Source organism: Dendropsophus ebraccatus, chromosome 12 (genome assembly GCF_027789765.1).
Source record: "Dendropsophus ebraccatus isolate aDenEbr1 chromosome 12, aDenEbr1.pat, whole genome shotgun sequence".
NCBI lineage: Eukaryota > Metazoa > Chordata > Amphibia > Anura > Hylidae > Dendropsophus > Dendropsophus ebraccatus.
The window spans coordinates 44649718-44664617 of NC_091465.1; the positions used below are offsets into that span (position 1 = coordinate 44649718).

The following is a 14900-nucleotide window of genomic DNA, read 5'->3' on the forward strand; positions in this document are numbered from 1 at the left end:
CACGTACGATTATCGTTCGAATTAGATCGTTATCGTGCAAATTCGAACGATAATCGTTCCGTGTAAAAGCAGCATAAGTATTAAAGGAAATCTGTCAGGAGTAATTAACATTCCAAACTTCTCACACTGATAGATAGCTGAGAGGTAAAGGAGACACATTGTACCTTTCATACATTCAGCTTTGCTACAAAACGTAAAAAAATTCTTTTATACTCTGGTACTCGAGATGAGCAAATTTACAGTATTAACAAAGCAAAGCAATGTTCAACATGTTGAAAAACAAGTGACTGATATAGCAGCGATCTGCTGCCGTCGCTCCGTTGAATAGGAGCATCGGCAGCAGACGCTGCTATATCCTATGGGCTGCCCGGATGATCAGCGATCACCCGGGCAGCCCCCCCGCAGCTCCCCGCCGCCTCCTCCCGATCGCTGCAGCTGCGTCGAATAGCGGCGGCAGCGAACGGGGAACGAGGAGCAAACGAGCGCTGAGAGCGCTCGTTTGCTCCTCTAAACGACCAGTGGAACTTACCATGGCATTTTTTTTTATAGGCGTTTTCCCCACATTTTAAGGCACTGTGAAGCCGGCCTAAGTGCTCACCTTTTATCTTTGCTGCTAGGTTTCTTTCTTTTAGATTCAGAATCAACCTCATCCACTTTCTTGTCCTTCTTTGTAACAGCTTCTGCTTTGGGTTGAAAAAATGACCTTAAACAGTAAAGGAGAATAACTAGTAAAACGTCATAAGGAATATGATATAAAAACTCAGTCCTAAAAGCACTTTTTAATTGATAAAACACCTTACAGTGATCCAAGAATAAAGAATATTGTTTGAAAAAAACATTCTCCATGGGTTTATGGTGACCCTTATGGGACTTAAAGAGGTTGTCCACCCAAAACTAACTAACTATGGGACAAGGAAGAGATAGCGGGGGTTCCACCTCTGTCGACAACCAATTCAACTCAGAAGTACAAGAAAAACACAAGTTAACAAAAGTGGTGGTCCCAGCACTCCGAAGTTAAAAATATCAAAAACTTTATTTAATCTCAAAAGAATTAAAAAGCTCATATGATGGTAAACTGAAATAAAGTTTTTGATATTTTTTACCGCAGAGTGCTGGGACCACCACTTTTGTTACCTTTATTTTGAATAGGCAGCTGGCCAAAGCCGGACCCGTGCACCCTCTTCTTTGTATGAGGATCCTTTCAGACCCAAGCAGGAGGTGTGCTGACAAAACCATGGCCACTTCTTTTCAGAGACAACACGACTCTTGTCTCCAGTTCAGGTGCGGATTGCAATTAAGCTCCATTCACTTCAATGGAACTGAGCAGCTGCAAAACCCCGCCCAAGCTGAAGAGCGGGGCTGTCTCTGGAAGAAAGTGGCCATGTTTTTGTAGCGCTGGATAACCCCTTTTTATACTCTGGCACAAACACCACAATAGTGTTCCAGCAGTGATGAGGATGAGGTGTCATGGACACCTTTTGATCCCCAATCACTGTATTCAGCACAGCCGTGATTTCCATATGTACAACCCAAGACTGCTGGCTGTGGCGTCATGTACTATAACTTGTAAATATAATGCCAATGCTGGAGCAGAGGGAATTTACAGGCGAGTAGAGAGGAAGGACAGAGAAAGGAGGACAGTTTAATCTAAGGGTGCCTTTACACAGAGATTTATCTGACAGTTTTTAAACCAAAGCCAGGAACAGACAATAAACAGAGAACACGCCATAAAATAAAGATTGAGATTCTCCTCATTTCAAATCTGTTCCTGGCTTTGGCTTCAAAAATCTGTCAGATAAATCTCCCTGTGTAAAGGCACCCTAAGACGTAAATAACCATGTTTGAGAATAGGATGAGCTGGCAAATAATGTGCACAGAAACTGACGCACAATATATAAAACAGCATTCTGTACAAGACATATTTGTCCCTACAGTATACCCAATGGTCCACTGAACGTGCTCTTAATTTACTATACATAAAGCGTTCAAGCTGTTTATCATAAATGATGTAAGTTTTAATCTATTAGGTTTATAACATGTGCTTTGCACCCACTACCATGATCTTCTTTCAAAGGGTGTTAACTAGCCTTTAGATTTGTGAAGTCTCAAATCTCTGCAGCTGTCAGATGCTCTCTGAAGACCTTTTTTGAGTGACATGAAATCATATCCCTGTGTGTACTACCACCCACATACACTGTGCTTTTTTTAAACATGACCTGCAGCATAAAGAACAGTGGGCATTCTTAAAAAAAAAAAAAAAAAAAAAAGGTAAAACTTTTTTTTTTTGTTTTTTTTTAAGATTAACTAAATAAAGATTTCCATTCCTCATACTGCCACCCAATTCCCAAGATCTCCTCCATTTTGAAAATATGCAAATATGCTACTTTGGTGCACTGTGGGCAGGCCCAGTGCCCCCATCTCTCCTCCCCTCGGTGACATATCAGGCCGGGAACAGACGTCATTCTAGAGGTGGCGTGTCACCGAACTTAGGAGACATTAGTGCACCGGGCTCGGGTACAGTGCACCAAAGTGGCAGATTTACAAAATGGAGATCTTGGGGACAAGGCAGCAGTATAAGAAATAAATGGCACCTCTAGAATCTGCATGGTAGCGCTCATCAGATGGTATGAAAAATCGTAATTTTTTAGTTAATTTTATTTGATCTCCTAGTAAATTTGTTTTAAACCGGAGTCGGTATATTACTACTTCTAACAATACCTACCGGTACATTTCTACTGACTACAAATCTGACCCCACAGCCATGGTGGCGGCAGCTTGTGTATGATAGTCAGCTCTAGCCACCAATTCCTAAGTTGTAGACTTCCTTCCTGCTGCACGGTACTTTAACAGGGATGTAACATTGACTATGGTACTTTGTCAAAAAGGATATCCAAGGTCATTTTACATTTGTTTATCAAATGAAAAATACAAAAAAAAAATGGGAAAGAGAAAATGGGAAACCTAAGACATATAATAGCAAGACAGAGCTGTTTTGGCAAAGAGATGTCTAGCGTTTTCCCCATCGTTCTCTGTTGCTTTTAAAATAAACTTTTTGGAGAGGCCACCTCCAATGTAACCAATCTGGCAAGCTGATACTGTGTCAAGAGATTTATAACACACTATTTCAGGCTTCAAATTATCAATGGCATTTAGCAGTTGTGTCTAATCAGCATGAACATTGTATAATCCTACTAATAAGCTGTATTAAGAGAGGCCGGAAATATGCTTTATGGCATCCCGATCCATCCTCACTGCGATAGAACCAATACTTAGAAAACAGAAAGCAAAACCTTCCGTTACCATCTGACCAGAAACCACAGTCAAAGTACATGGACTTCCCCGCCAATGTGACGCAATTATATCAGAGTGGGAATAAATGTATTCTTAACTCCCAAAATATAAAGGGGTAGAGCAGAATCCGCTGCCAAAATACAAAAAAGTGCTCCACTGCTGTACTATTTAACAAGGTTTGGCTCAGTAAAAAGATGAAACTGTTCTCCAAATCTATTTTACTCTCTACATGATAGGGAACAAAAATGCCTACTACTCTAGATTAGGTAGTATGTGTAGAATGGGAAGGAAAAAAACTAATTAACATAAAAGAAAATGTGACCTATATCAAGTAGGGCTGAACAATTAATTACTTTTTACAATTTTAATTTTCAACAGAATTGTAAAAACTCTATTTTAGCCTTGCCTCCATGGTACATGCAGCCTACAGCTGGAGGAGGCTGGAGAACAAGAGTTTAATCTTTGTATTACACTGCAGATACAGAAGGGGAGGGGGAGCCTGCTGCATCCAGCTGTGTAGGGCTGCTTACACTTTGTATTAGGGGCCACCTGAGGCAAGCTATCAATAACTCGTGCGGATGTGATGTATACCACGCTATAATTCCAACTGTCCCATTCACTTTAATAAACCAAACGTCGTCAACTGACTCTAATTGGTCTATTTCCTGATCATACACAGGGACTGCAGGGATTAAAAGCACAACAAGATTACAATTTTGAGTCTCACTGAACAACCGTATACACTCACCGGCCACTTTATTAAGTACACCATGCTAGTAACGGGTTGGACCCCCTTTTGCCTTCAGAACTGCCTCAATTCTTTGTGGCATAGATACAACAAGGTGCTGGAAGCTTCCTCAGAGATTTTGGTCCATATTGACATGATGGCATCACACAGTTGCCGCAGATTTGTCGGCTGCACATCCATGATGCCAATCTCCCGTTCCACCACATCCCAAAGATGCTCTATTGGATTGAGATCTGGTGACTGTGGAGGCCATTGGAGTACAGTGAACTCATTGTCATGTTCAAGAAACCAGTCTGAGATGATTCTAGCTTTATGACATGGCGCATTATCCTGCTGAAAGTAGCCATCAGATGTTGGGTACATTGTGGTCATAAAGGGATGGACATGGTCAGCAACAATACTCAGGTAGGCTGTGGCGTTGCAACGATGCTCAATTGGTTCCAAGGGGCCCAAAGAGTGCCAAGAAAATATTCCCCACACCATGACACCACCACCACCAGCCTGAACCGTTGATACAAGGCAGGATGGATCCATGCTTTCATGTTGTTGACGCCAAATTCTGACCCTACCATCCGAATGTCGCAGCAGAAATCGAGACTCATCAGACCAGGCAACGTTTTTCCAATCTTCTACTGTCCAATTTCGATGAGCTTGTGCAAATTGTAGCCTCAGTTTCCTGTTCTTAGCTGAAAGGAGTGGCACCCGGTGTGGTCTTCTGCTGCTGTAGCCCGTCTGCCTCAAAGTTCGACGTACTGTGCGTTCAGAGATGCTCTTCTGCCTACCTTGGTTGTAACGGTTGGCTATTTGAGTCACTGTTGCCTTTCTATCAGCTCAAACCAGTCTGCCCATTCTCCTCTGACCTCTGGCATCAACAAGGCATTTCCACCCACAGAACTGCCGCTCACTGGATGTTTTTTCTTTTTCGGACCATTCTCTGTAAACCCTAGAGATGGTTGTGTGTGAAAATCCCAGTAGATCAGCAGTTTCTGAAATACTCAGACCAGCCCTTCTGGCACCAACAACCATGCCACGTTCAAAGGCACTCAAATCACCTTTCTTCCCCATACTGATGCTCAGTTTGAAATGCAGGAGATTGTCTTGACCATGTCTACATACCTAAATGAGTTGCCGCCATGTGATTGGCTGATTAGAAATTAAGTGGTAACGTGCAGTTGGACAGGTGTACCTAATAAAGTAGCCGGTGAGTGTATATTCAGTAAAAGGACCAAAATGTATTCACTAGTTTGGTCTATTAAACTGAACAGGCCTGTCATTAGCACACCTTTATTGAATTGTTGCTGTACCCTTGATACACATACCGGTAGTAAGGAACCATTAAAACGTTTTGTAAATAAGGTCCGTGCACAGGTGTGCTATAGACCGGATTCACAAACCACTCGGCATCATAATGATACATGATGCCGAGAGGTTCGTGAATACCCTTTACTTTCTGCCTCTCTCTCAAACACACACACAGCCTTCTGCAGTCATAGCACACTATAGAAAGACACACAATTTTCTCCCAGAGAGAACACCACAACAGGACACTGGGGGAGCGCAGAGAGGCAAGCATAGGATACCGATGGTGTTATATGCACCAGCAGCAATATGTTAAAAAATACTCAACGCCTGACAACCCCTTAAATTTACAACAGTGCTGAAGCAATCCTGTTTCTTCACTTTGTATCTGTGTGCTGTGGACCTAGGGTACTCCTATACATATATTTGTAGCAACCTTGTGTACACTTATATGTCAGCACAAAAGCTGCTGTTTTTCACACTATATATATATATTTATTTATATATATACACATACATATAGTTAGTGTGAAAAATAATTTATATAATTTATTAATTAAATCCCAAAACCACTGATTCTTACAGACATCACACTTTCCCACAAAGCAGCAGCCTAAGAACCAGAATTTATAGTTTACCATCTGTTCAGCATTCATTGATTATCTGTTCTGTCAGCATGAGTGGTATTCCACCTGTTCCATAACAACATAGGACAAATAGCAGGCTCTCTCTTACACTTACTACAACTTGTTGCTGAAAGCTCGGTATTCACAACTGGCATGGATTTAGAGACATAACTTGTGGGGACATTGGCCTAATGTGAAAACAAGGGATTATGTAAACTCAGAACCTTAGTAACAGCACCACCTTCTGTTGTTACCCAAGGAAGTGCACAGGGTATTAAATTATACAAGGACGTGTGTGAACACTTTAATAGATATACATGCTCTTTTACAACTCTTAATATATATTCTTTTTTTTTTTTTTTTTTTTAATAAATGTATTTTTATTGGAAGATTTCAATATTATTATAAGAATAACAGACATAGCATCCAGCCGAAGATACAGTGGAATGTAGCATAAGCAAACAGTCGCCATAAATAGTACATAAGTAAAACAGAAGATTTGTATACATGGGCGTCTAACAGTATGAGCACCGTATCCAAACGGGGAGAACATCTATCAAAAAAAAAAAAAAAACAAGAAAAGGGACAAACAACACAGACAAACACGACTAGGGGGGACGGACAAGGAAAGGGTATGGGGGGGGGGGGAAGTGGCACAAATAGCAGCAATCACTACCAACTCAGAGAGACGTAGGGGAAACATAATTGTCCCATGGGGCCCAAACTTGATCAAAGGTGTCTAGAGTATTATTCAGAGAAGCCGTCATATGCTCAAGAGAACGTAATTCCTTAATTTTAGCAGTCAGGCAGGTAATAGATGGAGGAGCAGTTTGCTTCCAGGACCGTGCAATCAGCAAATTGGCGGCCTTTAATATAATTAAGAGCAATTTAGAGGCCTTTTTCCCTATTGTTTTAGGGGGTAAACTGAGAAGACATAGGACCGGGTCCAAGGGAATAGTCTTCTCAAAAATTCTAGTAGCCAGACCACAGACCTCTAACCAAAAACCCCTAATAAGAGGAAATCTCCAGAAAATGTGGAATAGGGAGCCTCCACCTGACAGGCACCGCCAACACAGCGGGGAAACAGAATTATTCAGTCTGTGGAGAAGCTCAGGGGTATGGTACCACATCATCATAACTTTGTAGTTGGCTTCTTTATAGGTCGTACAGATTGATGATGTAGCAGCCTTTTCCCATATTATTTTCCAACATTCAGGGGAGAGAGTCCTACCCAGCATCTACTCCCATTTATCCATATATTTATGTCTAACAATGGTGTCCCCTATCGGAGAGTTAAGGATGTTATATATGGCCGAGATAAGTCCACTCGTGGATGTCCCCATGCGCACCAGTTGTTCAAAGGCGGAGGGTTTTGAGACTGTCAGTGTCCCCAAACGCGTCAACATGAAGTGTCTCATCTTCATATAGGAGAAGCGTTCAGTAGAGGCTAGATCATATTTCTCAGCCAATTTCTCAAAAGATAGCAAAGTGCGGGACAGGGGGTCCACTACATCTGCAAACTGGAATAGCTTTCTGGAAGACCAAGCCTTCACCGTGGCCGAATCCGGGCCTGGAGGGAAGTCTGGGCACAACAAAAAGGAATTCATAGGAGAGGCTGGGGAAAACAAGGCAAACCTGGAGGCGCACGCCCACCAGATAGAGAAGGTGAAACGCATAGGGCCTAGGAGACACAGATGAGTGCAGGAAGGAGGAGAGGAATGCCAAAAGAAAGAATTACGCCCCATTCACACATCTGTGTCAGTTTTTACTGTCAGGAAATCCTGATCAGGAGACCTCAAATGTCATCAGGAAAGTATCAGGATTTCCTGACAGTAATCCGTTTTTACCATCAGGAAACCATCAGGAAAAACCTTCAGGATTTCCTGATGAGATGGTCTAGTATGCCAACATAAATCACAGGTACCCACACAGCCCCTAGTGTACCTGGATGGCCACAGGCTGCAGAACTACAACTCCCATCATGGCCTGTCAGCAGAGCCATGATGGGAGTTGTACTTCTGCAACCTGGATGGCCACAGGCTGCAGCGGAGCGAGCGGGCGGGCGAGCTGCACCGCACTCTGGCCGGCCAGCCCTGTCGTACCGGGCACAGTGTGCGGTGCGGGTGGTCGGCCCCGTGGTGAGGTCCTGGCTCTCTACCATTCCGGAATCACGGGCACTTTCCTGATATACATCAGGAAAATGCCCGTGATTCCAGCGCTCCCATAGACTTCTATGGGGGCGTCTGTGCCGGATTTCTGGACGAAAATAGGGCAGGATCTAAAAAATCCGGTCCTATTTTCCGGAACGGACACCCTTCCGGAAAAATCCGGAAGGGTGTCCGTGTCTAATGTTAGCCTATGAGTCCGGAAATCCGTCCGGATTTCCTGATAGGAAATCCGGACAGATTTTCCGGACGTGTGAAGGGGGCCTTAGGATGGAAGGGGGCCAACCATATTCGCTCAATGTCCACCCATTTTTTGTAAGCGTGGTACTTTGCCCAAGCTACCATTTGTCGCAAGTGAGTTGCCCAATAATAATATTGGATGTTCGGGACAGCCCGAACTGCTCATCTTACTGCTCATCATGACTGACCTGGGGATACGATGTCTCCCAGAATTCCATATGAACTTAAACATAGCGCTCTGTATTGCTTTAAGTTCATCTAAGGGCACCCTCACCGGCAAGGTTTCAAAACAGTAGAGGAGCTTCGGAAGGATAGTCATTTTAACTGAAGCAATCCGGCCCAGGAGGGAGATGTAATGGGAAGACCATTTGGACATCAGGGACTTAAGGTCCCGAAACAGATGGGGGTAATTGGCTGCATATAAGGTGGCATACGTAGGGGTGAGACGAATACTTAGATATTTAATGGACGTTGTCGTCCATCTATATGGGAAATTAGATTTCAATTGAGTCACTAAGGAGCCAGGAAGGTTTAGGGACATTGCCTCAGATTTAGACGAATTAACCTTGTATCCCGATTAATATATATTCTTAGTCCGTGAATGCAGGAGAGAAAATGATCAGAGTGACTGCAAACAGTGTTGCTAGATAAATGAAATGGAACCCTGGAAGTTCTTGAAACTTTGTTAGGGTACGTTCACACATACTGGATCTGCAGCGGATCTTCTGCTAAGGATCCACAGCAGATTTCATCTAAATAACTGAACATAGCATCAAATCTGCTGCGGATCCTGTACGTGTGAATGCACCCATAAAGTGATACTTTCGCCGTTCTTACGCTATGGGGGGGGTGTACCACCCTGTGTCACCTTTTTCTCGGAAGGATTTACTAAGATTCTTATGCCTCTTAGTGAATCCAGCCAGCTGGGCACCCAAAACTGCACCAGGCGCACCATATCTACACCTGCTTTTTTTTTTTTTTTTTTTTTTTTTATAATGGAGGTCAATGGAAAAATGGATCAAAACAGATGCACACAAATGCATCCATTTTCCATTAGTTTTTTGCATAAATCAGTGAAAAATAAAAACAGATTGCAAAAACGCAGTGAGAACATATCCATACACAGATAGTATTGACAGAAAATTAACCAAATGTTTATTACCTTACATGTGCCGTTTTTCTAAATATTTTGTGTGTGTTCCTAGTTAGAGATGATCAAACCCAAGCGTAAGGCATTTTATTACGAGTGGCTAAAGTCATGGAAAACATGGATAGAGCCTATGGGTACGTGCACACTATGGAATTGCGACGTAAAATCAGTCACGGATTCCGCAGCTGCGCCCGTATCCGCTTGTGTCATAGACTACATTGCATGCACGGGCAGATTCCGCCTTCCGCCAAAAGAACTAACATATCAATTCTTTCAGCGGACAGCAAAATCCGCCCAAGCATAGAATGACACGGGGGGCGATTCCGTAGCGTGCACGCACCCTAAGGCCCAGTTCACACTGAGCAAAAGCGGTGGAATCCTGCCATGCTCAGTGTCCTGCAGTATCTCTATAGTAGCGCCCCCCTCCGCTGCCGCTGATCTCCGCTCAAAGAATAAACATGTCACTTCTTTGAGCGGAGAGGTGAGGACAGGGGAGAGGGGAGGACAAGCGGAATCCTGACGTTTTTGCTTAGTAAGAACTGGGCCTAAGGCAGTACCCATGTTTTCTAAGCAGCCTTAGGGTCCTATTAGATTAAGCTATTTTTAATGATTAACGATAAATGATCACAAACCTGAAACTGTTCACCATATTACAACGATCATCGTTAGTTACGTCGTGACGTCTCAAGGCCACTCAGCGGCCATTCAGCGGTTGTAGCAGGGTCCCGCCTCGGCCGCTGAATGGCTAAGCTGCCTTGAGACGTCCCGTCTGAAGCTGCAGCTCAGACCAGACAGCGGGACGGGAGAACGGGGCGCCGCGATCTGGGACCCGGCGCTGGAATCGGGGAGGTACCCCTAGTCCAGAGTACCCCTTTAATAAACCCCTCAAAAGACCCAAGTTTGAAAAATTAGGGCTAGGTTAGTGAGCTGATGGCTCCAACATGTGTTTTACAGAATGTTAGTATTAGCTCATAAAATGAAAAATTACTATTTTTCCAATATTATTTAGTTAGGGATTACATTCTCTGCCTTACAAAAAGAATAAGCACCCAATAATCTGTTACACAATCTCTCGAGTATGGTAGTATCCATATCCATTCTGTATGTTGTTTGAGCATAGGGCTCAGAAAAGGACTGCCATTTTTTTTAACCATTTTTAGACATATGCATTTGCATAGGCCCCATTGTTCCAGTATAGCAGAAAACCCCCAAGAAATTACACCACTTTGGAACCGACATCCGTCACACAATTTGTCTATGGGTGTAGTGAGTATTTGGACCCCACAGGTCTTTGAGGAAAGTTTTTAGCATTGGTCAAGAAAATTTAAAGGGAACCATTCACCCCGTGGCCCCCGTTAGAAACAGACATACAGTAACATAAAGGTCAATATACTTACCACATCGCTCCCGGTCCCGTCCCGGATCCCGTTGTTGACACGGAGAAATCGCCGATTCTTCTTCTCGCGCCCATTATGGTAATGAGCGCCGCCGGCCCGAAGTCCAGCCTTCTCCCCGCCTCCGACACTTGATTGACGCCGGATCTTCTTCCTCCTCGTCTTCTATCTTCTCGCCGGATCCCGCGCAGGCGCCGTGACAGTCGTTTTCGGCGCATGCGCAGTTCACAATTGAAGCCGCTCCGCAGCTTCACTGTTTACTGCGCGTGCGCCGATTGGCTCGAACACGTATCCTGTTTACCGCGCAGGCGCAGAAGAGGTGACGAGACCATCGCAACGGCGCCTGCGCGGGAATTCGGCAGAAGACTGAAGACTGAAGACGTCAATCAAGTTCCAGGAGGCGTGGATGGGCGGCGACGAGAAGAGGACCTCATGAATAAGTTGGACTCGTCCGTCGTTTCCTATGGACGTTGGACTCATCTCAGCTCATTACCATAATGGGCGGGAGAAGAAGAATCGGCGATTTCTCCGTGTCAACAACGGGATCCGGGACGGGACCGGGAGCGATGTGGTAAGTATATTGACCTTTATGTTACTGTATGTCTGTTTCTAACGGGGGCCACGGGGTGAATGGTTCCCTTTAAATATACAATACTTTCAGTTAAAATTAGTTTTTAATCTCCCTCCTTTGGAATCTCATTTACATAGTAACAAAAAAGCTTGCGTCTTAACACGGAAAAGACTACGGAGATAAAAGTTACAACCAGAATCCTTATGGCAACTCTTACCTAGCCAAGGGCTTATTTACATCCATATTTCACTCTGATAGGTTCGTTCAAATTTTTCTGTCAATAGGGATCATGGACTAGGTAGCTATGTTATGTTAAAGTGACTCTGTACCCACAATCTGACCCCCCCAAACCGCTTGTACCTTTGGATAGCTGCTTTTAATCCAAGATCTGTCTTGGGATCCATTCGGCAGGTGATGCAGGTATTTTCCTAAAAAGCAACTTTTAGGGGGGCGTGGCTTGCCTATGGCGGAGTGAGCAGCACGGCGGCTGAGCTCCTGGGCCCCGATTTCACTTCCACCCTCCACTTCCACCCTCCCTGACCGCAGCTAACGGGTACTAAAGCCGACTAAACATACCATGGGGAAGACAGGCAAGAACAGGGGGCCCCCCGAGACTGATCCCCCCGGGATTCAGCAGTTTTTCGCTGCTACGCAGCAAGGAACCAGCACCCGGAGAGAATACAAGATGGCGCCGAGAGCGACACGCGCTACCTCTCCTCACACCACAGCTAGCCAGCGCTCCATCTCTCCTGCACTGAGTAAGGACGCTGACAGCAGGGAAACATTACCAGAGTCAGAAGATGAAGACTGGAGCCTGAGAGATTTGGGCAAGTACATTAAGTCGTTACCGACTAAGCAAGACTTTGAGCATTGTGTGCATAGAATTGAGGAGACTTATAAAAAGAGTTACGCACTCTGAAAAAAGATATTGGCATACGCTTTGACGACATTGACAAGATCCATGAGGGATTTCACTCGCATTTGGCAGCTCAGCGCACAGTGATCCAATACCATTCTATGAAAATAGAGGAACTGTTGGTACGTCAGGAGGATGCGGAAAACCGCAACCGGAGAAATAATGTTAGGCGGAATCAGGCGGAATCAGTATCCGACCTGGAGGCCGCAGCACAAACTATTTTTGCGCAACTATTGCCGCCTGACCATCCAGGCCCAGTGGAGCTGGACAGGATTCATAGGGCCTTAGGGCCTAAACCGCCACAAAATGGCAGACCACGCGACATCATATGCCGGGTGCACGTCTTTAAAGTTAAAGATGCTATCATGGCGGCAGCAAGAGAGAAAGGGGAAATAGACTATGATGGCTCATCCGTTATGCTGCTGCAAGATCTCTCTAGCCGCACTTTACAATTATGCCGTGCTCTAAAGCCTTTGCTGGAGTTGGTCCCCACTAACGGGATCTCCTATCGCTGGGGTTTCCCCTTTCACCTGCGAGCACATAAGGATGGAGTTACTGGGATCTTTCGCCAGCTGGGCGACCTCCCTAAGTTCTTGGGGACTTTTGAGCTCCCTACAGTTCGTCTCCCGGACTGGCCGACACCCCCATTGCTGCTGGATCCTAGTTCCGACGAGGCGCAGGAGTGGTCTCCAGTAGCAACCAGGAAGAGACCGAAGAGAGGGATGGAAACCCTAGCTGATTCCGGTGACACTTTAGGAACTCTGAGATTGTCTCCAGTGCCCTCTAGGTTGGCACTAGTTTGTGCCGACTGACTGTTGGACATGCCATGTTGGATATCGGGCCATTTCCTGGTCCTGTAGATTTTTCTTGCCTTGGTCACACTTGTTTCTTTTGTCCTTTACTTATGTAGCCCACTGCGGTTTTTTCCCTTTTTCCTTTTTATTTTTTATCAGTGGCCTTATTCTTTTGCTTCTCTTCCAGTCATTTCCTAAGTACCCGTTCAATTGTAATGTTATGGTATTATATATATGGTGTTTTAGGTTGGGGGTGGGGGGGAGGGCCTGGGGGAGTTTTGTTGGTTTTCTTTCCGTTTTGGTTTCCACAAACCCAAGGGCTTACTCGTCACTCTGACGAGTGTGGTGCTGAGCGCAGTGCTCTTCACCGTACAAAATTTAGCCACGTGACACTGTATGTTTGTTGGTTCTATGTGTCTTCCATATGTTTCACCTACTTGTTCCTTTTTTGTTGTTTTGGGCCTGTTTGTCTCTTCCTCATGTTCCTTCCTTCCCTCTTACCTCTCCTTCTCCCAGCTTCCCTTTCCTCTACTTCACTCTGTTTCTTTTTCCTTTCCCTCTTGTCTTTCTTTGGAGCACTACTCCCCTTTGGGCTTCTACTTCTCTTCCCTTTCTGAGTGATGGAGACGTTTAAGTTTTGTACTTTTAACGTGAAAGGCCTAAATGTCCCTGAACGTAGACGCCAAATTGCGTACTCACTTCATAAGCAGCGGGTGTCTGTAGCTTTTTTCCAGGAGACGCATTTCAAAACGGAACATGTTCCCAGCTGTGCCTTGTTTTTCTATCCGACATGGTACCATAGTTCTAATCCACTGGGGAAGTCTAAGGGTGTCTCTGTAGCATTTCATAAATATTTCAACCCCACTGTTCTTTCTTCTCTTATAGATACTGATGGTAGATTTCTATTCCTTCGAATCTCCTAACAGGACCACCAATATGTGTTGGCTAATGTGTACTTCCCCAATCAGGGCCAAGACTCGTTTGCCCGAATGGTCCTGGGTAAGCTGGAAAGGTTTGCTGAATCCCTCCCCATCATCCTAGGGGGTGACCTTAACTGCATCTTAGATCCATGTCTGGACTCCTCCTCTGGTAAGTCCGCTCTTTCCCGTTTGGCAACACGCAAGGTTCAGGTCCTATTACAACGTCTCCACCTAGTGGATTTATGGCGCACCTTACATCCGAATGAGAAAGATTATAGCTTCTATTCCCCGGTTCATTCCACCTACAGTAGAATTGATGTCCTTTTAATTTCTCATGGTCTGCTGGATGCCTCCCCTAAGGCCCATGTAGATAAGATCTTATGGTCGGACCATGCCCCGGTCCACAGTTCCCTCTGTTTACTATCTCACTCTAAACGCCCCTTTTCCTGGCGCCTTAATGAAAATTTGCTGGAGGATGTGGCGTGCATGGCAGACCTTCGGAAAGCTATTGTCACCTTTAAGGAGGCCCATGATACGGACGCAACTGCTGCCCCTATGAAATGGGAGGCCTTAAAGGCGGTCTTGAGGGGAGTCCTCATTGCCCATGGCTCGCGGCTAAAGAAGGAGAGGGGTGCCACTGTACGTAAACTGGCAGATCGCATTGCTTCTTTAGAGGTGACCCATAAAAAGTCCTTGGCCCCTGATACTTATGCTGAGTTGTTACTGATCTTAGATCAGCGCTCCGCATGCCTCCGAGCCAAGCTACGGGCCCGGTACTATGAATTC

The 14900-nt window shown here is 44.9% G+C and overlaps 2 protein-coding genes across 4 annotated transcripts in view; one reads left to right on the plus strand and one right to left on the minus strand.

Moving 5' to 3' along the window:
• SHISA7 (shisa family member 7) overlaps positions 1-14900 on the plus strand; it is a 374289-nt gene that overhangs the window by 146234 nt on the left and 213155 nt on the right. The gene's annotated exons all lie outside the window — the stretch shown is intronic.
• LIG1 (DNA ligase 1) overlaps positions 1-14900 on the minus strand; it is an 82769-nt gene that overhangs the window by 52750 nt on the left and 15119 nt on the right. For all 3 annotated transcript variants that reach the window (XM_069949088.1, XM_069949087.1, XM_069949089.1), the window contains exon 3: positions 599-703. In XM_069949088.1, the coding sequence (XP_069805189.1) occupies positions 599-703 (105 nt within the window). The remainder of the gene's footprint in view (positions 1-598; positions 704-14900) is intronic.